This window comes from Plecotus auritus (genome assembly GCF_963455305.1).
Source record: "Plecotus auritus genome assembly, chromosome: 9".
Lineage (NCBI taxonomy): Eukaryota > Metazoa > Chordata > Mammalia > Chiroptera > Vespertilionidae > Plecotus > Plecotus auritus.
The window spans coordinates 151,938,971-151,961,769 of NC_137783.1; the positions used below are offsets into that span (position 1 = coordinate 151,938,971).

A 22,799-nucleotide genomic window follows, 5' to 3' on the forward strand; every position below is an offset into this window, starting at 1 on the left:
GGGAAACTTAATTTTGCATTCTTTCTCTAATAAAGTTGAAGAAGGTCATACTGTCACCAGAGAGCTGCCTGAGTTGAAGGGGCCTCTCCCCTCCTCGGCTCTTGTCACACTTTTGAGAAAGAATTCAGATGAGTGACAAAAAGCAGTGCTGAAGCAAAGCAAGAACATTTATTAAAAATACACTTGGCATAAAGCACAAGCAAGCAACTCAGCTAGTCTCAGCGCCCCACCTGGTGGGGATTCAAGGGTTTTATATTCCTCCCCCAACTTATAGGTTTCAAGATCCCCCTGCTGGATATCTTGGGCAACAGACTAGATTTCCAGGTCCCCCGTTTACATTGTTGTGGCTTCCCCCAAATTTCTGAGAACATCTGGCAATTTTATCTCGGCAAGTTCCAAGATTGCTGACTTTTTTATTCCGTGGGTAAGAAAACTTCCCTCTTTTCCTCCCCCCTTCCCCCTGCCCTAGCTGCTATCTATCCTGCCTCACAAGGCCATACAACTCAACAGCTCTGCTTTGTGACCCTTTAGTCACTGATAACTTCAATTTAGTCGGTCACAGTCAGTATGTTAGAAAAAATAAAGAACAGAATTTATCAGAGTGTATCTCATCTAGAGTTTGGTAAGACTTTTATTTAGTCTCTGTAGATCCTGGTACCTTATGAAATGTATTTCTTACCGTGGGTCTTGGTTCAAAAGGTTTAACAGCCTCTGCTTAGAGAAGACTCCAGGTGCACTAGGAGGCTTGTGTGAGGTTGCTCATGGCAACTTTGTCTGTAATGGCAACCCACTGGGAACACCCCAATGTCCACTGACAGGAGAGGATGATTAAACTGTGCTACATTCCGCATGGAATGGATGAACACGAATCAACAAGGAACCTAATATCGGGCAAACATCATCAAGCTGTGCAATGTAAGACACTTGATTCTGATTTTCCCACGTTCAAAAAATGCAAACTAAATATGTGTATATTGCTTAAGGGACACATTTATACGCGGGAAATATTTTCTAAGAGCAAGACAATCATAGACAGGAAATTGGCTACAACTCCCACATGCCACACAATAAGGATGCTAAGGGCCCTCCCCACCACACCCACCCCTTTGCCCAGGATGTTGCAGCCCGCAGGGGGGTGTCAGTGAGAGAATCCTATTTGGGGCTTTGGATGGGGTAGCACGCTGGTGTCTAAAAAAGCGGCCTCTCCATACCCAGGCAGGGGTGGATTTGGGTTTCCAATTGCTCTGGGACAGGGGTCGGCAAACTCATTAGTCAACAGAACCAAACATCAACAGGACAACGATTGAAATTTCTTTCGAGAGCCGAAAACAGACTTCTGCGCATGGGCCACAAAGTTTCAGTCGCACTGTACGTGCGCGCCCGCAAGTGGTATTTTGTGGAAGAGCCACACTCAAGGGGCCAAGGAGCCGCATGTGGCTCGCAAGCCGCGGTTTGCCGACCACTGGTCTGGGATGTGTTCCTGAACTGTGGGCTGGGGGGGAGGGGGAGGAGGAGGGGGAGGGGGAGGGGGAGGAGCGAGTGGGCACCCTGTCTCCTCGTGTGGGGCATGCGCCTCTGACGACACGTTCGGTCTGGTTCCATCTGCTCAGAGGTTGCTGGAATTGTCGGTGTGTTCTGGTCATGGTCAGTCCCCGGGTTCGGGTCTCCTTGGAGCTCCTCCCTCCTTCTGTCTCCCCATCCCTCCCCGCCCCCACACCCACCTGACCCTGCTGTTCCTCTCTCCTCTTCTCTGGGTCCTGAGACTTGGTGACTTATGACCGGGGCGTTGACCGCGGCCACCACCGAATCCTACTGACTCTGCGTGTGGACTTTGATATCTCCCTGGCGGGTCTCCAGGCCTACGTGTCAACCTGGCCTGGACCTGGCGCTGCTTTGAACCAAGAGCAGATTTTCTGTGATCTTCGATTTGTTTTTCTATTTTTAGAAATGTATGTATTTATTAGTAGCATAAGGTAATAGATGCTAAATCCAAATGTGGAGAACATGACCCTCCTCTTACTGAGTCATACCTCGCAGGTCTCCTGGACACATGTCGTACAGAGGAGCACGTCACGTGATGCCTGGCTTTCAGCACAGGTGTTTGTCTTCCTGGGCAGGGTCAGAGGGAAAAGGAAAGTCTTGATCACAGAAGGCTGGGCCCGAGGCAGCAGCACGCAGACACACCGGCACGGAAGGATGGCTCCGGTAAGTCCCCAGAAAGCTTTCATTTCAAACCCGCAGTCCTGTTAGTGGTGATGATGTGGGTCTCCTTGCGGGTCCGCAGCTCTGGCTCAGAGGGGCACGGGTGCCTGCCGAGCCTGAGGGTCCGCTACCCGGGGTGGGAGGGCTCCCCAGAGCCTTCCTGAGGAGGCGGGAATGGTGGGCTCAGGGGGGGCAGCCTCTGCGCACTGCCCAGTCCCTCCTCCTCAGTCACACTGTCCTGCGTGGCTGGGACAAGCTGGGAAAGGAGGGACCAGGAGAATGGCTCCAGGGGTGGGGCCGAGGCGGGGCTGCAGGCAGGCGTTCTTGTCCACGCTCATCTCCAAGCAGCTTACCTGTCCCTCTGCTTCTCTTTCCACCCCTCTCTTCCCCTTCCATACGTACCTCCCTCCTTCTGGCTCCGGGACAGTCACGTTTCCGAATGCTCGCCGCAGCCCGACCCCATGCAAAAGGCTTTTATGTAATCTCTGCTTCAAATATGTGAGCACGTTTTCCTTGTCAGCCCCCCAAACCCAAGTGGAAACCTAACATTGAGGTACAGGCCCCGGCTGCGCCCCCGTCCCAGCCCATCCTCTGTGTGGCTCGGTCCAGGTCCTGCCGGGCGTGTTCTATCCGTGGCGCACAGATGGAAAGGCCTCCTTTACTGGGGCTGCTGAGCTGGAGCTGAGCTCTTCGGGGACAAAGAAGAGGTGGACAGCGTGTCCGGAGGGGAGGTGTGGGCAGATGTGCAGCACGGGGTGTGACCGAGAGGTGTGCAGACATGGGCATGAGCACATGTTATGCCAGTTCATGTGGGTTTTGCTGTCATTCTGAACTGGGGTGTCTGAGTACAGTTCACTTCGGAAATGCTTGCATCGTTTCCTTTATTTACCAGCTTTTGAAATAATCCGGTGATGCTTTCGCATCCTCCAAAGGTGACTAACGCATTTATAAAGTGCCATCACGCGCACCTTGGTATCAGTATTCACATAGCTGCTGTGTTTCTGTTTGATGCTCAAATTGTTCCATGTCCGGCCAGGTGGACGCATGGCGCCTGTAGTCAAGAGCTTTTCTCTCAGCCACGTCTCCCCAGCAGACTTCTGGTTGGCAGCCATCCTCACTTCACCCAGCAACAGCCCCTGTGACCCGCTCAGCTGAGTCGGTGGGGGGAGAGGTGCTGGCTGGCCTGGGAGCCATCCTAAAATAGAACTTGTGTGACAAGGGCGTGTCTCCCATTCCCGGTGATATGAGGGCAACATACTTCCTGCTCATGCAAACTCCAGAAGGGCACGGCCCTGCCACCAACTCCGGTCTCACCCTGGGTCCCCGCTGGGCGTTGGCCTGGAGCCCAGACTCCAGCTGCCCGGCCGGCCTGGGATGCTCTGGGCTTGGTGACACGCAGACCTAGGTTTCAATCTTTCTCTTCTATTCACTAGGGAAGGGTCTTTGCGTGCTACCTAATCTTCCTGAGACTCAGGGTTCCCATCGGTCAAATGGGGTAATGATAGTTTGTAGTCAGAGAAGTGATGGATATGAAATGTGGGCCCTGTTGAGCACTGGGTCTGGCTGCGCTAGTCGGGGCTCTCTCACTCAGAATCACTCAGGCCGGCGAAGCTGGGCGGCATTTATGAGGCATTGGAGACTTCCCGGGAGTCACATACTCTCTCTCTGACACCAATATGCTCTGGCATAACCTGTGCTCATGCCCATGTCTGCACACCTCTCGGCCACACCCCGTGCTGCACACCTGCCCACACCGCCCCTCCGGACACGCTGTCCATCTCTTCTTTGTCCCGAAGAGCTCAGCTCCAGCTCAGCAGCCCCAGTAAAGGAGGCCTTTCCATCTGTGCGAGGAGCGCACCCTCCTCCGTTTCCTGCGGGAGCTGATCAGAGGGAGCTCGCAGGCTGGGCTGGGCTCCTTCCGGGTCAGGTTCTAGAATGTTCCCTGTGAGGACTAACCTCAGCCTGTCTCTGGTTTTTCAGTCACAGGCCGAACCGAAACCTGGAGACCTGATTGAGATTTTCCGCTTTGGCTACGAGCACTGGGCCCTCTACGTGGGGGATGGCTACGTGGTGCACCTGGCTCCTCCAGGTAAGGCTGGTTCTCCCCAAGCCCAGGGCAGAGGTGGGAGTGTGAGCGGTGCCCACTCGTGCGCTGTCTGACCCAGGGCCTGGCATGGTGGGCACTCCGTGGCATTGGCTGCATGATGGTCCCTGCTCGGTCTGGCAGCCGCTCCTCTTCCTTAGCAGCGAGCTCGTGGAGAGACGGGCTGCTGGCCTTTACTCCAGGCGATACTGGGGTTCACTTCCAGCCCACACACCGTCCCAGGGAAGCGCCCCTTTCTGTGTGCTCGGTGCTCTGGGGGCACATGAGGAGGACACAGCGCACAGCTGGCTGCCGCGGCCCGGGAGGAGCGCGGGCCTCCCACCTGGCAGACCCGTTTGGACCCGGGGGCCTCCGTTGCCGACCTGTGACTTGCCCGTGTGACTGGAGCCCTAAGTTCAGCTGCACCCTCTGTAGAGCAGATGAGAACCCCACCGCCCGGTCATGCAGGGGTGGGATGGACAGCAGAGGGGGGGTATGGAGGGGCCTGACGGGGGCTGGGCCAACCTCCCATCCCTCCCAGAGCATCGTGGCATTAAAGTAAATGCCTGAAGCTTGGGAACCACCCGCAGCAGGGAACTGGCCAGGGTCAAATGCCCTTTTAAAAAGGGAATAAGAACTGGTGAACTAATGTGTACACACACACACACACACACACACACACACACACACACAGCCAGTGAATATAGAAGCTGCTCATTGGATGAACTGGCTGTTCAGAGACTGACATTATACCAACAGGCTTTCTGTGAGCCCAGCTCCATCGGGCATGGGAGTGGGGAGATGGCCCCTCCCTGAGGGTTCCCGGGCCCATCACTCTGCCTTCTCGCTTCCGCTTTCCCAGAAGCCTGGGTGAGGCGGGAGGCTGCCGTCCTGTTAGGGACAAACCCGAGGATTTAGAGCTGGGAGAGTGTGGCCACCACCTGACCCAGGCCTTCAGTCTGTAGTGATGAGAGCCCCTGAGAAGAGAAGGGACTTGCCTGAGGCCACACGGTGGGTGGGGCTCTGGGTTTGCAGGTCAGGCCTGGCTTGCTCAGCAGCTTCCTTTCCTGCTATTGAAAAAATGTCCCCCCGGCCTGCTGAGGTCCCCACCCCGCTCTGGCGGGCTAGCACCTGGTGTCTTAGCCCTGTACCACTCTGCCCATCCTGCATCTTTCAGGGACATCGGCGCTCACATGGGCCTTTAGGAGAATTCACATCCTTTGCTTTAGAATCGATGAAGCCAGAGTCAGGGGCATCTGTGACTTCTCCGAGGCCACCCAGGCGGGGGTCGGCCATGTTTGAGTTTGAAGCCAGGCAGGGGGCCCGGCCTTTCCACAGCCCATCCTCCCTGATGGTGCCCAGGGCAGCGGGGCTGCCTGCTTGCCCGCTCTCAGCCCTGACCATGGCCCTCTTTCCTCTTCGGGGACCACAGGTGAAATCGCGGGAGCTGGGGCGGCCAGCCTCATGTCCGTCCTGACCGACAAGGCCATGGTGAAGAAGGAGAAGCTGTCCGTGGTGGCCGGCAAAGACAAGTACCGTGTCAATAACAAGCATGACTGGAAGTACTCCCCGCTCCCTCGCAACAAGATCGTGGGGCGGGCGGAGGAGCTGGTGGGGCGGGAGATGCTCTACAAGCTGACCAGCGACAATTGTGAGCACTTCGTGAACGAGCTGCGCTACGGAGTCTCCCGCAGCGACCAGGTGCGTCCTCAGCCTGTGTCCCTGTCCCCAGGAACTTGACCATTCCCCCCGCTGCCAGTGGCTGGGTATCCCTCTGGGCGGCCGGGGTGGAGGCGGAGGCACGAATGAGACAAAACAGCAGGGACAGAATCCCTGCCCTTGAGGGAGTGACAGTCAGGTAGGGATGAGGGTGAGGAGATGAGCCAGTTGCTGTGCAGACCAGTGAGGTTAGGGGCTGATGTCGCAGCCAGGACAGTCACCCCTGGCCCCTCCCATAGCTCCAGAGGAGGGTTGTTTTAACCCCACTTTACAGATGGGGAAACTGAGGCTCACGGTGCTTTACTAGCTTACCCAAACCCATCCAACCACTAGGCATTGAGGCTCCAGCACCTGACAGCCATGTGCAGAGGTGGGATTTGAACCCAGGTGCCTGATCCAGGAGGGCATCACGGAAGAGGCGACGCCCGAGCTGAATCTGATTTCAATCTTTTGAGTAACTTGAAGCTGGAAAATGAGCTGGAGATGACCAGGGAGCAGGGTGACAAGGACCACAGGCCGAGGGAGGAGGAAAAGTGGGAGCCAGGAGGAGGAAGAGCCAGACAAACGTTTTTTGTGATGGGCCGGGGAGTAAACCTTTTGGGCTCTGGCCCTCGTGGTCTCTGTCTCTCCACTCCATTCTGCAGCTTGGTAGCAGAAATGCGGTTGTGGATAATCCTTAATGGAATGGGTAAGGCCATTCCTAAAGAAGTTTTTTTATGAAAACAGTGGTGGATGCTAGAATCGCCAAAGGAGGAAGGCACAGGCCAAAAGGGGTAAAGAATTGTGACTTTACTAGAGGCCTGGTGCATGAATTCATGCACATTGAAGGGATATTAATTAGAAGAAAATTTTAATATCGCTATTCACCCTTTCTCTATAATACTAGTAGAAGTGTCAACCAAATTCACGATTGACAATGACAAATGGAAACACACATGTGGGATTGGCGCCAGCGAGAGCTTTATATATATAGATAAAGTTGCTTAATTAGACCTGCTTTCTGATGTAGCTAAACTTTTTCCAGCCCAGTGAAGCACCCCAACTTCTCTTTCAGGTAATTGTCAGCAACACAGCAGTAAATATCAACATGAAGCAGATTATTGTTGTAGATCACACGGGAGAACAAAGGGTGAAATATTTAACTGCAGCAGTGTTTGACTATATTCTGTGCAGTGAGAAAGCCTGAAGTCATTTCCAAGGTCCACCATTTCTTACTTCTTTTCAGTCAGGTCAAGTTTCTAAACTTTCTAAATCTCCATTTTTTGGCTAATGAAAAGAAAATAGGATTCTACTGAGTCTCCTATCTACCTACTCCAGGACTTGTGTGGGGATCAAATGAAATGAGGCACAGGAAAATGCTTCACAGACATTTTGGTTAAAGTGTAAATTGTTTGCACCTGGCTATAAAGCAAGTCATGTTCCTGGGCTGAAGAAACTGCAAGGAGGCTAGTCGCTAGGGAGAGGAAGCTGGGCGTTGCTACGTGACGTCATTACCCGTGCCCACAGCGGCCTGGTGGGCTGTGGCTCTGGGGTGGTGGCAGGGCCTGTGTCCCACTTGGGAGAAGCTGAGTATGCTTTATCAGCACCAGGTCTGTGGGCCATTTCTTTGTAAATGGCCGGTGCCCGTCATGGCAGCTCCTGCATTAAGCGTCTGCCCCCTGGTGGTCAGTGCACATCATAGCCACTGGTTGGATGGTTGGAGGGACACTTCACATATTAGCCTTTTAGATTATGTATTTATTAAATCATCTGGATACCAGATGGGCTGATCCCCAAAATGGCACCAGCACCCACAGGAGTCAGAGATTTTAAAGGACTACAGGAAGGCTTTTTCTGGGTCGAGAATTCTCTAGGCCAGTACTGAGGGGAAAGATAATGGACTTAGCAAGTGGAATGTGGTCAAACAAAAGGGAATGTTGGTTGTGAAGTGGCCTAAAGGTCAGTGCCCAGGGCAGGGGGTATCGACTCAATTATGTGATCAGACCTAGCAGTGGGCTCGAGTGGGGCCCTGTGCCGTAGTTTGCTGACTCCTGGTCTCAGATAATTTGGAAAACCACATACCCCTGCACACATGCTTAGCTGACATCAAACATTTAAACAGTTTATAAATACAGAGGAGTTGCAGAGGATGGCATTTTTGGTACATGGTACACATGTGTCTATTTTTCTCATGTCCTTGGAGTTGCACAGTTAGCTCATGCAGTTAATGGAAAATGTCTGCCTTATCATCTAAATAGACAGAGCAGGCATTACTGTCAACCAATCAGCCCAAGCAGACCTAATTTCATTCATTTTTTTATATTTATTTGTTGTTAATCCTCATCTGAGATATTTTTTTTATTGATTTTTAGAGAGAGTGGAAGGGAGGGGAGAGACACACAGAGAGAATCATTGATGTGAGAGAGACACATCATTGGTTGCTTCCCACGTGAGCCCCGACCAGGGCTGGGGGTGAGCCTGCAACTGAGGTTCATGCCCTTGACGTGAATTGAACCTGGAACCCTTCTATCCCTGTATCCACTGAGGCCAAACCGGCTAGGGCCAGACTTCACTTCTTTTAGGAAAAAAGCTGGCTATCCTTGTCCCCCCCAACTCATATAAATACATTCTAGCACGTTTCCATGGCAACTGTCTGGGGTCGGAATTCCCATCTAAGGTAACAGTGGAGGGAGCCTCCCTGGGGTGCGTTTGTGGTCTCCTGGTCCTTCCCACGGCCCGTCTGTCTGGAAGCAGTGCCTGACCCATCCTCCCTGGACCCTGACGCCCTGGGCCAAGGCTGAAGATCCCGGTCGGTGAGGATGGAGCTCCTCTTCTGTGAGGGAGGAGAAGGGCTGTGGCGAAAGGGGAGGGGGCAAGGGAACCCAAGGGGAACTGCCCCCGGGTGCCCGGCGGGGACCCTGCTGTGGGGTCTCCCTCCTTTGCGCTGAGGTGGGAGGCGTGGCAGGCTGCGGGTGGGGGGCTGCCTATCACGCATCTGTGCTGGAACCCCCGAGGACCCATCTGGGAGACCCCAACTTTTCAGGGGTGGTTGGCCATCGGCTGTGCTTCAAAAGGACTGGGGGTGTTAGAAATAAGGAGAGCCCCTCAAGTCAGGGGTTCTGGTAGAATACAAAACACTGGGGCGCCAGGCAGCAAGGCAAACATATTTACTTCTAGGTAGAAGGGTGCACAGCAAGCAGGGGGGCCGCTCGGGTTTATAATCCCTGACGCACGTGACCTGTCCTTTGCTCTTGATTGGAGCTCAGGCGCACAGTCTTTCGCGATTGGCTAATTCAAAGGGAGGGGTTGGCCTTTGCTGTTTCAAGATGGCGGCCCCCAGGGGAGCTGCAAGCCATGCGGCCAGCATGGCGGCGGCCAAGTCACGTGGTCCAAAATGGCGGCCGTCTACACTGTTCTTTGACAGAAAAGATGACTTGTTTATTCTCACAGAGGGAGGTCTCTTCCCCTGCGCAGCTTGTCCCTGGAGCCTCTCTCTCTCTCTCTCTCTCTCTCTTTTTTAAAAAATATATTTTTATTGATTTCAGAGAGGAAGGAAGAGGGAGAGAGAGATAGAAACATCAATGATGAGAGAATCATGGATTGGCTGCCTCCTGCACGCCCCCCACTGAGGATAGAGCCCGCATCCCAGGCATGTGCCCTTGACTGGAATCGAACCTGGGATCTTTCAGTCCGCAGGCAGACGCTCTGTCCACCGAGCCACACCAGCCAGGGCATGGCGCCTCTCTTCTGAGCTCCCTCCCCAGCCGGTAACTCGGCCTTGCCTGTCCGTCTCCCTCTTACTCCTTCCTGCTCCCTGACTCCGTGTCTGCAGAGACTCCCTCCGGCTCCCTCCGTACACGAGTGGGCACCCCTAGGACGGAAATGCCTGCGGGAAAAGCAGAAGGCTGCCAGGAGAAGGGCCCGTTCCAGCCAACCTCTGGGCCGGGTCCTGAGCACCTCTCAGCGCGCTTACTGAAAGGGCCTGCCCCTGGGGACCCCCCTCGCCCCTGCACGGGCACGGATGGCCTGCAGCTCAGGCATGTCTCTCTCAAGGACCTGGGCGCCGTCCTGTCCTTTGAAATGTCCTCATCGTCCGCCCTGGCCGCGTGGCTCCGTTGCTTGGGCGTCATCCGGCGCACCAGGAGGTCGCCAGTTCCATTCCTGGCCAGGCACACACCCGGGTTGCGGGCTTGACCCCGCTGGGGTGGGAGCCGGAGGCAGCCCATCGATGTGCTCTCACACGGATGCTTCTCCCTCTCCCTCTCCCTCTCCCTTCCTCTCTCTCCCAAAATAATAAACTATTTTTTTTAAAAAATATATTTTATTGATTTTCACAGAGAGGAAGGGAGAGGGACAGAGAGCCAGAAACATCGATGAGAGAGAAACATCGATCAGCTGCCTCCTGCACACCTCCCACTGGGGATGTGCCCGCAACCAAGGTACATGCCCCTGACCGGAATCGAACCTGGGACCTTTCAGTCCGCAGGCCGACGCTCCATCCACCGAGCCAAACCGGTTCCGGCAATAAACTATTCTTAACAGAAAATAGGGAGAGACGCAGTGTCAGGAGCGCCGGGCCTCTGCCTCCACTCCCACGGGCGCCTGGGAGCCTGGCTTCCATGCGTCCAGCTGGCGGACACCGGGCCCCCCCGCACTGATGCTCACCGGCCCTTTTCAAACGTTCATTGCGCGGTCCCCTGAGCCCCCGTGTCCCCTCCTTTGCGCACCCTTTAAAACACCAGTCACCTCTATGCCAGTCAGAGTGGAGCTGCGGGAAGTCGGCTTAGCGCTGACACGTGGGAGCGGGTCTGAGTCTGAATGAAGGGGGCAGTGCGGGCTTCTCCGTTCCCAGCCGCTCACGTGGCGCCAAGTCACCATCCTCCCCAGACACCTGCCCCGAGGTCTGTCTGAGGACTTTTCTGTCGGCGGTGGAGGCCTAGGTGGCTTGTTCGGACACCAGGGGTCCTGGTCCCTGTCCCTTGGCGTGGGGGCTTAGCGGGAGTTCTCCCCACTGTCCTCCTCAGCCTTCCCCTCTGCACAGGGGGCTCTAACACGGTTAGAAGTTGGGGTGGGGGGGACAGACTGAGACAACCGAGTGCCTGCGAGGCCCCGCCCAGTGTTGACGCCTGGAAAGCAGCGGTTCTCGGGGTCTTGGCCCGCTTCCGCCAGCACAGCCTGTGGGCAGGGGTGGCTCACAGGGCAGTGCTGCCGAGTGCACGACCCTCAGGGACCATCCTGGCGTCTCCTCCGCCTCAGCCCTGTTTTCCGAGTCTCCGCTTCCCTGTCCAGATCCTCCCGGTCAGCGCGGTGCGAGGTGATGTCGCTCCATAAGCCGCTGCCCAGTCACCACATGGCATCAGCAGCTCCTCCACCAGCGGCCAAGCCGGGCCTGGACCGGGCTCAGCTCCTGGGCCACCCAGAACCATCCCGGGCCGGGCTCAGCTCCTGGGCCGCCCGGAACCATCCCGGGCCGGGCTCAGCTCCTGGGCCGCCCGGAACCATCCCGGGCCGGGCTCAGCTCCTGGGCCGCCCGGAACCATCCCGGGCCGGGCTCAGCTCCTGGGCCACCCAGAACCATCCCGGGCCGGGCTCAGCTCCTGGGCCGCCCAGAACCATCCCGGCCCAGCCTGGGACTTGCTTCCAGGCTCCCAGTGTCTTCCATGGCCACCCCTGCGGCTCTCTGAGCCTCTCGGGACCTACAGGGCCGCTGTCTCCCTCACACCCACAGCTCCTTGCCCCCTCGCTCCTTCCCCGCCTCCTCTCCGCTCTCCTGGGGGCCCGTTGCCCTGCAAACAACGGCTCCTTCTGTGGTTCCGTTGGAGGGGACCCGGGTGGCTCCTGAGTGAAGGTGGGTGTGTCTGTGGCCCGCCCCTGACGTGGAGTGTGACGCCCATCACTTGTGCTGCAGGTCACTCAGGCGGTCCTGGCAGGCGGCGTGGCAGTCGGTGTGGCAGCAGGCCTCGTGGGCGTGGGCCTGGCCATCGCGGCCCTCATGAGGTCCCTGCGGGACAGAGACGAGCAGGAAGAGCAGTGAGGTCAAGGAACCATCTTCGCAGCAACCAGTTAGAACGGAGAGGACTCGCTCAGCCAGCGGGGGTGGGGTTTGTGAAAGGGTGAGAGAATACAGGGGCAGGGAGACAGGTGCTCAGCAGGGATCTTGCAGAAAGCCTGCAGCCTTGAGCACCGCATAGCTCCGGTCACCAGGAGCCACCCGGCATGGGAGGAACGAAGGGCGGACCAGACCCCCCGTCAGCAGAGCGGCTTGCAGCCAGCCAGGATGAATAAAACCTCTCTCCCCGCTCTCGCTGCTGACGCCGTTCTCAGTCTCAGCCCGCCCGCACCCCGGTGTCAGAATAAAATCTCCTTTGATGCATTATGGCCTCCTGTCACAGATGCGCGACCCCGGCCCCTCCGAACCTTTCAGTTTGGTTTATTGATTTCACTCTGTTTTATACTCATTTAGCCTTATTTAAAAAAAATGTTTTTATTGATTTTTATTTTTTTGAAAGAGAGAAAGGGGCAGGGAATAGAGAGAAACATTGATGGGAGAGAGACATCAGTGGCTGCCTCAGGCATGCTTCCTACTGGGGATTGAGCCTCTGAGAATTGAACCAGAACCTCTTGGTTCATGGATCAACACTCAACCACTGAGCCACACCAGCCAGGCCACTGAGGCTGATTTCAATGGAGCTGTAAAAGCACAGGAAGATTTTATTTGGGGAAACACGGCCCAGCGTGAATGCTATTAAAGACAGAGTTGGGCTCTGTCATGGACTCAATGCTTGTGTCCCCCTCCGGATCCCATTCACGCTGAAGCCCTAACCCCAAAGTGATGGTATTTGGAGCTGGGCATCTGGGAGGGCATTAGGTTCAGAGGAGGTCATGAGGTGGTGGCGAGGGTGCGGGTGGGCATGATGGGATCCGTGCCCTTACAAGCAGACCGGAGCTCTCTGCCATGTGAGGACACAGCGAGAAGGTCGCCATTGGCAAGGCAGGAAGAGGGTCCCTCCAGGACCTGCCTCTGCCAGCACCTTCGCCTTGAACGTGTCCGCTTCCAGGCCTGTGAGAAATAAGTGTCTGTGCCGAAGCCCAGCCGGTGGTGTGTTGCCATGGCAGCCCGAGCTCACGGACGGGGCTCTTCCCCGGAGCCTGAGGGGCGTCCTGGCCATTCTCTGCTTTCCTCGGGGCTCCTCTTGGAGGGCGAGGATTCGTGGGGCAGGGAGACACCCCTGTGAGGGCCAGAGCAGGACCCAGGGGCCTGCCAGGGCCGGGGCTCCGTGGTGGGAATTGTGCTGAGGATTCTGGGCCATGAATGTGATGCAGCCCCAGCGGCCGAGGCTCCTTTCCTGCTGCTGCTCTCCACGCCTCTCGGCTCCGGAAGAATTAGTGACGTGATGTCCCCACCGTCGCTGGTCTCCGACACCTCACTCCACGGCTTTTCCTTCGGCATCAGCTCAGCAGTATCTCTCCTCCAGGCCCGCAGCTCTCCGGTTCCCTGTTCAAGTTGCCGAGAGAGAATCTGATTGGCTCAGCTCACTGCATCCTAGCTCAGCCTCCTGATTGGCTGCTGTTGGGTCAGGTGAGCACACTGAGCCAATCAGCTCTGACTGATGGGGCCAGTCACATGGTTTGAACCTGGCCCTGGAGGCAGAGGCAGGTTCACTTGGCATAGAAAGAGAGTGGACTGATAATTCTCAGGGGGAAAGCGGTATGGGGGTGCAGGAAGAGACTGGACAAAAATCGTACACCTATGGATGAGGACAGTGTGGGGGGAGGTAAGGGCAAAGGGTGGGATGGGAACCGGGTGGAGGGGAGATATGGGGGGAAAAAGGAGAAAAAATTGTAATAATCTGAACAATAAAGATTTATTAAATTAAAAAAAAACACAAAAAAATGCAATAGAAAATTGGATTGATTTGAAGTAGAAAATATATATCCCGCAAAATAACTCTATTAAATCTGCCCTGGATGGTGTGGTTCAGTTGCTTGGGCATCGTCTGGTGCATCAGGAAGTTGCCGGTTCGAATCCTTGTCAAGGGCACATACATGCTAGGGCTGGGGGCTTGATTCCCAGTAGGGGGAAATGTAGGAAGCAGCCGATCCATGTTGTGCTCTCACATTGATGTTTCTCTCTGTCTCTCTCTCCCTTCCTCTCTAAAAATCAAACTATTTTGTAAATATATTTTTATTTCAGAGAGGAAGGCAGAGAGATAAAGAAACATCAATGAGGAGAGAGAATCATTGATTGGCTGCCTCCTGCACACCCCCTACTGGGGCACGAGCCTGCAACCCAGGCATGTGCCCTGACTGGAATGGAACCCAGGACTCTTCAGGCCGATGCTCTATCCACTGAGCCAAACTGGCTAGGGCTGAAACATTTTTTTTAAATATTTTTATTTCAGAGAGGAAGGGAGAGGGACAGGAAGAGAGAGAAACATCCATGATGAAAGAGAATCATGGATCGACTACCTCCTGCACACCCCACACTGGGGATGGAGCCCGCAACCCGGGCATGTGCCCTGACCGAGAATCGAACCCTGACCTCCTGGGTCATAGGTTGACGCTCAACCACTGAGCCACGCTGGCCGGGCTCAAACTATTTTTTAAAAATCCATTAAACCTGTAGAGGAAACTGTTAAAAACTACCCTGCTTTTGGAGTCAAAGCAATTGGTTCACACTCTGAAGTGTGCACGTAGCTCTGGGGCCTTGGGCTGGTTAAGTGCTTGGTCCCTGGGTGTTCGTGTAAGAGATGTCAGGGGGCGCCTCTGATATTTACCAAGAGCTGCCCCCCATCCTCCTGGAAAGGGAACTCCACGTGGACTCACCCCGTAGGGCTGTCACCTGTTGCCTGCAGGGCAGCCATTTCTCAGTTTAGCGACAAAGTGCTCACAGTTGGGAAACAAAGGTTGTCATTCCAGGTTTCACCAACTTTCTTCCTCGCCAAACTGACAATGTCATGTGCAGGCTGTGGTCTGTACTGGTTATCCAAGTAGTTGTTGACCTTGTCCTTGTCATTCCCTGCCACTGCGTTCAGAGGTTCCCATTTCACCATGGCTTGTACATAGTCATGTACATTGTTGGAAGCGCTAGGCCCCGAGGACACACCTGGGATCACAGAGAGATTCTAAGATGCTGCCATGCTCAGCAGTGCCATGGTGGACAAGGAGGGGAAGAAGAAAGGAAGTCGCTCTATTGACATCTGAGGTCATGGTCCCTTCCTTCTACCATCACTCCCTCCTGTTGGACGTTAAATTTAGCAGGAGGGCAATTGTTGGATCCACACTTCTGTACCTGAAATACTTCAGGCTCTGTTGCCAACAGGTCCCAGAGCAATCACTGACAATGGCTGCCGTGGTATTCCACTGATGGCAGACTTTGATGCACTTAGCAAACCTCCAGGTGGTGGGTATGTCAGTTCTTTAAACTTGTCTTTGACGATACACAGTGATGTCATAAAAATGCTTGCAGACGGTGCATCTCTGGGCATGGGTCTGACTCAGACACATTTTTGAGTTTTCAGAAGCTCCCTGGAAGAAGCCAGTCTCAACTGATTCGCTTACCACCTCTCCCAGGTGGTAACTTGTCTCCATTTCACAGAACCAGTTTGGAGGCAGAGAACTTAAGCGACAAAAGCTGTGGAGCAAGGATCTGAAAGAACTCCAAAGGCCTAGCGGTTCCTACTGCTGTGTGGAAGCTGTGTGGCTCCATGGCCAGAGGCACCTTCTCATGGTTTTCTTATGTCCCGTCACCTGGCTTAGTTATGGACACTTAAGAGAGAGTCACAGCAGAATTGTCAGCTGATGGAGACCACAGTGCATTCCTTAGTGTAAAGATCTGACATGTCATAGTTCAAAAGGAAACAGATGCTATTAGCACAGTAATGAGTTCTCTTTTATTCCCTCTTCTCAACATAAAGCCGGTGATTAAACAAATATTTTATCTTTAGCTGAAGTTGCCGCATGAATCACAAAACCGTCTCCCACATCGATTGCCCAGTGCTTAGAAACACCTTGACCAATTTCAATCAGGTCTCCAGGTATTGGGTCTTCCCTCGACTGCAACAGAAAAGCAGAGAGAGTGTAGACAGATGGTAGCAGAGGCCTGGCTGGAGAGCTGCAGACTGCTCCCTGCCACACACCACCTAGTAGTCACCCTGGGAGAGGAGCCTCCGGGACTGCTGGGGTCCCCAGCTTTGCTGTCACTCAGAGAAGCCCCGTTGGGGTCAGGAGGGACAGGAAGCCTGGACAAAGTCGGGCTGAAGCCTTTCCTCTCAGGGCCGCAGCACATTTGTCCCGCCCCATTGCTCCCGCCCCATTTCTGGGCATTAGCCTGGTTTTCATCTTCTGCTCTGACACTTCCACCTCCGGAGCCTGACTGCAGCTGAGGCTGCCCTGCCAGGGCTAGCCGGTTCCTGAAGACAGCTCACAACAGCCCCTTCAGGGGTCTTTTCCATGCAAACGAGCCAACCCAGAGCTCACTGCGGGCCACTGTCCACCTACCCCAATGCCCCCGGTCCAGGTGCAAGCCAACTAGAGACAGCGCCTCCCCCAGAGCCTGCAGAGTTATTCTCCCAGCGAGTCCTCAGCCTGCTCGCCGCCTCCGTCACTCTTCCCACGGAAACCACAGGCAAGGCTCTGGCCCACGCTTCTCCCCACTCTCTCGGCCTCCTCCCCAGCCCAGTGCTCCCTCATGAGGCCCTGAGTGGCGGGCCGTGCCCCCTCCTCTTGGGAACTGGGAGTCACAAGCTGTCTTCCCCTCTGCAGTCGCCTCCTGACCTGTTGTCTTGACTGAACCTCAACGAGTCTATAAAGTCGGCAAGTGCCAAAGCAGGTTGTCCATAGAGGTGCTGAGTAGACTCCTCCTCAGATTCTGTCCCAACCTCTGGGCACTCATCCATGTGAGACACAAACTGAAGGCTCCTCGTCCCTCTTCACCCTCATCCCTCTCACCCTCGTCCCTCTTCACCCTCTTCACACAATGGGCAGCTGGGCCAGGCATCCGCCCAGGTGGCGGCCACACAGCTGCCAGTGGGACATTTCCATCACATGCACCCACTCAGCCAACAGCACCTCAGTCCAAAGGGTGCAACATGTCCCTATTCCTGGGTATTGGCACGGGGACTGGTGAGGTTGAGGGACTTACCCAAGATCGCTCAGCCAGACAGTAGTTTGCGCTTCCCACTCCCACACCCGACCCCCAAAGGAGGCTGCTTTTCTCCACGTTCACACGCCCTTCCCAGGGAACGAGTGTCCCCCCCACAGGGCATGCAGTCCCCATGGAATGAAGCCTGCTCTCTGTCCCTCTGCTCTTTCTCTCCCCTTCCTTCTGGCGTCACTCAGCCCAGCTTGCTCAATCAGAGGCCTAGTCTTCCTTCACTCTCCTTCTCCCTCAGCCTCACGTCCAAGTACCAAGTGCCTTCAATGCCATCTTTCTCCATCCCCTCCCTCTAACACGGGTCCCATTCCACCCACTCCTTTCCCACGGGTGTTGTCCAGTGGGACCTTCAAGGGAACACCAGGCAATGACCTACCTGGACCCTCAGAATTCTGTCCACACCCTTTAGGCAGCTCATGGTCCAGCTCTTCACTCTCGTCCCTCTCACCCTCGTCCCTCTCACCTTCCTCTCACCTTCATCCCTCTCACCCTCGTCCCTCTCACCCTCATCCATCTCACCCTCGTCCCTCTCACCCTCATCCCTCTCACCCTCGTCCCTCTTCACCCTCGTCCCTCTCACCCTCATCCCTCTCACCCTTGTCCCTCTCTTCCCTCACCCTCGTCCCTCTCTTCCCTCACCCTCGTCCCTCTCACCCTCGTCCCTCTCACCCTCGTCCCTCTCACCCTCGTCCCTCACCCTCGTCCCTCTCACCCTCGTCCCTCTTCACCCTCGTCCCTCTTCACCCTCGTCCCTCTTCACCCTCGTCCCTCTCACCCTCGTCCCTGTCACCCTCGTCCCTGTCACCCTCGTCCCTCACCCTCGTCCCTGTCACCCTCGTCCCTGTCACCCTCGTCCATCTCACCCTCGTCCCTCTCACCCTCGTCCCTCACCCTCGTCCCTCTCACCCTCGTCCCTCTCACCCTCGTCCATCTCACCCTCGTCCATCTCACCCTCGTCCCTCTTCACCCTCGTCCCTCTTCACCCTCGTCCCTCTTCACCCTCGTCCCTCTCACCCTCGTCCCTCTCACCATCGTCCCTCCCACCCTCGTCCCTCTCACCCTCGTCCCTCTCTTCCCTCACCCTCGTCCCTCCCACCCTCGTCCCTCCCACCCTCGTCCCTCTCACCCTCGTCCCTCTTCACCTTCCTTTGTTCTGCTCTTCTTGAGATACTTGTGTTCCCCACCTCAGTCTCTCTCTCTCCTGCTCCTTTGACGCCATGTTCTCTCTACCTCCTACACCCTCCGTGCCCTCCCCGTGTGACACACGCTCTCCTCCCAGCAGACAGTCTCTCCTCTGGGCACCTCCCTGCCTCAGGCTGGACCAGCTGCCCCTTCTCTCTGTGCCCAGATGGCTTTTGATACAACTTTCTGTGCCTCTCTCCAGCGCCTCTGGTTTGGGATCCACTGGGGTTGGTAAGGACAGGACAGGAGGACCAGCCCGCCCAGGACCTCTTCGTTTAGGACAAGGCCCGATCTCTGGGTGGACATGTTTTGGTGAAGGGCCTTGGAGAAGGTCTCCCAGCTGGGCAGCTGCAGGTGAGACTGGACTGGCTGTCGGTGACTTTCAGAGCACTGGGTGCCCACAGCCACTGTCCTGGGATGAGGATCCCTTGGGATGTGCTTCCATACTGAAAGGTGCTCTTCCGGGACAGACACACGCGGTTCACTCCTCATCTCATGTCAGACACGTTGGAGAAGGTGCCTGAACTCTGTGTACCCCACGGCTTACGGTCACGACTTAGTGAGCTAAGAGCTCTCACATGCTGAGCACACTAGCATTACTGTGATAACCAATATGCAGCATTACTGTGAGAATTAATACTGTAGCATTACTGTGAGAATTAATACCGCAGCATTACTGTGAGAATTAATACTGCAGCATTACTGTGAGAATTAATACTGCAGCATTACTGTGAGAATTAATACTGTAGCATTACTGTGAGAATTAATACTGCAGCATTACTGTGAGAATTAATACTGCAGCATTACTGTGAGAATTAATACTCTAGCATTACTGTGAGAACCAATATGCAGCATTACTGTGAGAATTAATACTGCATTACTGTGAGAATTAACACTGTAGCATTACTGTGAGAATTAATACTGTAGCATTACTGTGAGAATTAATACTCTAGCATTACTGTGAGAACCAATACTGCAGCATTACTGTGAGGATTAATGCTGTATATTAATATATCAAATACCATGCAGGCTTCACTGGGGGTTTCCCCAAATCCCACCCATTTTCCCACTCCAGGAAGAACTCCAGAGAGAAAGGGTCACTCCATGAGGGGCCTTACCAACTCTTGGCGGGGCAAGCCATATCTCAGATCAGCGACAAAACGTTTGCTGTTTTCAAGAAGAACTAAGTAAGTCATCTGGTTACCAATCATCTCCGTGGCGGAAGTGATGATCTCCTGCACAGGCCGGGGCCTGTACTTATGGTCCAAGTGGTTGTTGACCTTGTAGGGACAGCCGGAAACCGCCGTCTGCAGAGGCTCTTTTGTGACCTCAGCCCTGCCACTCAGAAACATAGATATGTTGGAGAAGCCAGTACTGCGGGACTGACCTGGAACCACAGAGAGGCACAGGCAGGTGAGATAGGGAGACAGGAGGCAGGAGACCAAAGGCACAAACCCTACCAGTTGGGGGGATTTGGGTGGTAGCTTTCCCAGGAAGGACGCCAAGAGTCACATGTTCTGTTCTTTTCCTGGGCAAGGTGTCCTGAATTATTTTCACATGTCGTAAATGCCAGGGTTGTCAATGGCCGGGTCACAAGACAGTGTCATCGTGTTGTGTGAATGTGACCCATGCCCTTTTCCTGAGCATTTGGGTTGATGGAAAGCTGAGCCATGAGAAGCAGTTCTGTTAGGAATATACTGATCTACCTGTGCATCTTTTTTTTTTTTTTTAAATAAATCTTTATTGTTCAGATTATTACAGGTGTTCCTCTCCCCCCCCCATAGCTCCCCTCCACCTGATTCCCCACCCCACTCCATGCCCTTACCCCCCGCCACTGTCTTCATCCATAGGTGTAAGATTTTTGTCCAATCTCTTCCCGCACCCCTCACACCCCCTTCCCCCTGAGAATTGTCAGTCCACTCCCTTTCTATGTCCCTGATTCTATTATATTCACCAGTCCATTCTGTTCTTCAGATTTTTTATTCACTTGATTTTTAGATTCACTTGTTGGTAGGTATGTATTTGATGTCATTTTGTTGTTCATAATTTTTATCTTTACCTTTTTCTTCTTCTTCCTCTTCTTAAAGAATACCCTTCAGCATTTCATGTAATCCTGGTTTGGTGGTGGTAAACTCCTTTAGCTTTTTCTTTACCTGTGCATCTTTATACCCTGCTGTGCTTCAGAATCACATCTATTTTCATATACTGTCTAACTTAATTCTCGTTGTACCCTTCAAGGAAAATATTATCGTCTACATTTTGCAACCAATATTGGGCCCAGAGGGACATTAACAGTCACGTCTGTGCTGCAAAAGCGCCTAACCCAGCCATGGGCAAACTACGGCCCGCGGGCCGGATCCGGCCCGTTCGGCTGTTCTATCCGGCCCACGGAGCCGAAAGAGCGGAGGGTTCTCTTGCTCTCCCCTCCGCTCCTTTACTTTGAATTTATATTAGTTCACACAAACACTCCATCCATGCTTTTGTTCCGGCCCTCCGGTCCAGTTTAAGAACTCATTGTGGCCCTCGAGTCAAAAAGTTTGCCCACCCCTGGCCTAGAACCACCATGTGACACTTCCTCCCTCAGGCCCAGAAGGCCAGGCTCCTTCCCCCGCACAGAGCTGAGGCTAGGGAGCCCTGCACATCCCTGGCTCCTGTCCCATGGCCTGGCACAGTGCCGGGCACAGGGAGAGTCCACAGAACAGTTCTCAGCTGATGGACTCCCGAGTCCATTCTTTTTTTTAAAAAAACATGTCTTTATTGATTCCAGAGAGAGGGAGGGAGAGGGAGTTAGAAACATCAATGGTGAGAGAATCATCAATTGGCTGCTTCCTGCGCGTCCCCTCTCTGGGATCGAGTCCGAAACCCAGGCATGAGTCCTTATGGGGAATCGAACCATGACCTCCTGGTTCATGGGTCAATTGATGCTCAACCACTGAGCAACACTGGTGGGGCCCAATTCCATTCTCATAGGGAGTCCTGGGTGTGTGTTCTAAGAGGAAGAGTAACATTGAGCACACTAATTAAGCACCCTACTATCTGCTTCTAATCTCAAGGATGAAGGTTGCACTTGGAATCCATCCTCTTAACAAAACCTGCCCACACCTGGGAGATCAGATGTAAAAAGGACCACATGTCCTCCCAGTCATGCTTCTTTTACAAGGCCCCTAAGTTTTTACACTAAATCCCTGTGTTCCTCCAGGACAAATGATGGCCTGTGGGAAACACATAAGATGCAGAAGTCGCATTCCCACATGGATGACAAGTATTTTTCCCGATGAAGACAGAGCATCAGAGGTCACGTGGCCATTGCTCTGCGGGGCACGAGTCAGTCGGCATCGAACGAGCCGGCTTATTCCAGCCACCTGTGTTCTTCGTGGACCTTGCATCAGTTCCGTTCGTTCTCCCGTCACCCAGCTCGTCATCGCCCTGCTCCTGCCGTATTTATGAGGTCGATGACCCATTCCCAGGTGCTTGCTACGCACTTTCATGAGAATTTGCCCTTTGGGTGGGCTCTTGGAAAGCTGCTTCTGCTCAGCGGCATCTATTACCGATGCGAAGACACCGCGTTTGTGAAATCACACACTTTCCAAAACCACAATGCCGAGGGCCCTTGGACGGTGAGCTCCCGGTGAACTTGGCTGCGGTCAATCACATCGTCGGAGCCCCAGGTACAGAGGGAGCCAGCCCTGCCAGCGGGGCCACGTGTGGAAGCAGCGCAGTGGCATGGGGGCGCCAGGGAGCCTCGCTGCGCTGCCAGGCCCGCTCGGACCCTGTGGGCACAGGGGCTGGGCTTGGACTCCGCCCTGCGTGAGCTCTGCGCAGGGGGAACGTTCTCCCAACTCGGGCTCCCGTGGTGGCTTTCATTTCAGCTGCTCTCATGGTCTCATTAGCCAATCCTTGGCAAACCCTGCTTTCCACAGGCCTTCCCTGGAGGAGTCAGATGGATCACATAACCCTCGCCCACATAGAGCGCCCAGTCACAGTAGAGCTGGTGAGAGATCTCAATCATGTCTCCGGGCCTGGGGTCTTCAACATGCTGCAAGAGGAAAACCAGAGATGGTAGACAGGCTGCTAGGCAACAGCAGAGACCCTGGCGGGAGCTGCAGCGCGGCCTGGGGACCCCAGGCTGCTGTTCATCACCTGTCACCCGGGGAATCCCTTGTCTTTCCTCTTTCCAATGGTCCCCTCTGAGGAGGAACCGGAGCTAGAACCCAGGAGAACGAATGTCTGGAATGGAGAAAGGAGCACGGTCTGGGGGGACGTAGGATGTGTGTGTGTGTGTGTGTGTGTGTGTGTGTGTGTGTGTGTGTGGTGTGTACATGCACACACACAGTGCATGCAGGCGTGTATATGCAGGTGGGATGCACATGTGTCCTGACTGTAATGACATGACAGGCTGCATGTAGAACCCCTTCCCTGAGGCGGGGGCCACAGGCCCATCCCCAAAGTGAGGCAGCTGAGTCTGAGCGTCTGGGCCCT

At 54.7% G+C, this 22,799-nt stretch overlaps 1 protein-coding gene across 3 annotated transcripts; it reads left to right on the forward strand.

Annotated features, from left to right (window-relative positions):
- Positions 1 to 2,127: 2,127 nt before the first annotated feature.
- Positions 2,128 to 12,357, forward strand: LOC308234215 (phospholipase A and acyltransferase 3-like). 3 transcript variants are annotated; one of them, XM_080641644.1, is made up of 4 exons: positions 2,128 to 2,205; positions 4,183 to 4,291; positions 5,718 to 5,986; positions 11,892 to 12,357. In XM_080641644.1, the coding sequence occupies exons 1-4, from the start codon at positions 2,197 to 2,199 to the stop codon at positions 12,015 to 12,017; spliced, it is 513 nt and encodes a 170-aa protein (XP_080497770.1). In that variant the 5' UTR covers positions 2,128 to 2,196; the 3' UTR covers positions 12,018 to 12,357. The 3 variants fall into 3 exon arrangements, with proteins under 3 accessions (XP_080497770.1, XP_080497772.1, XP_080497771.1); XM_080641646.1 differs by lacking the exon at positions 11,892 to 12,357 and adding an exon at positions 6,338 to 7,000; XM_080641645.1 differs by having other exon boundaries at positions 2,146 to 2,205; positions 4,189 to 4,291.
- The last annotated feature ends 10,442 nt before the right edge of the window (positions 12,358 to 22,799 follow it).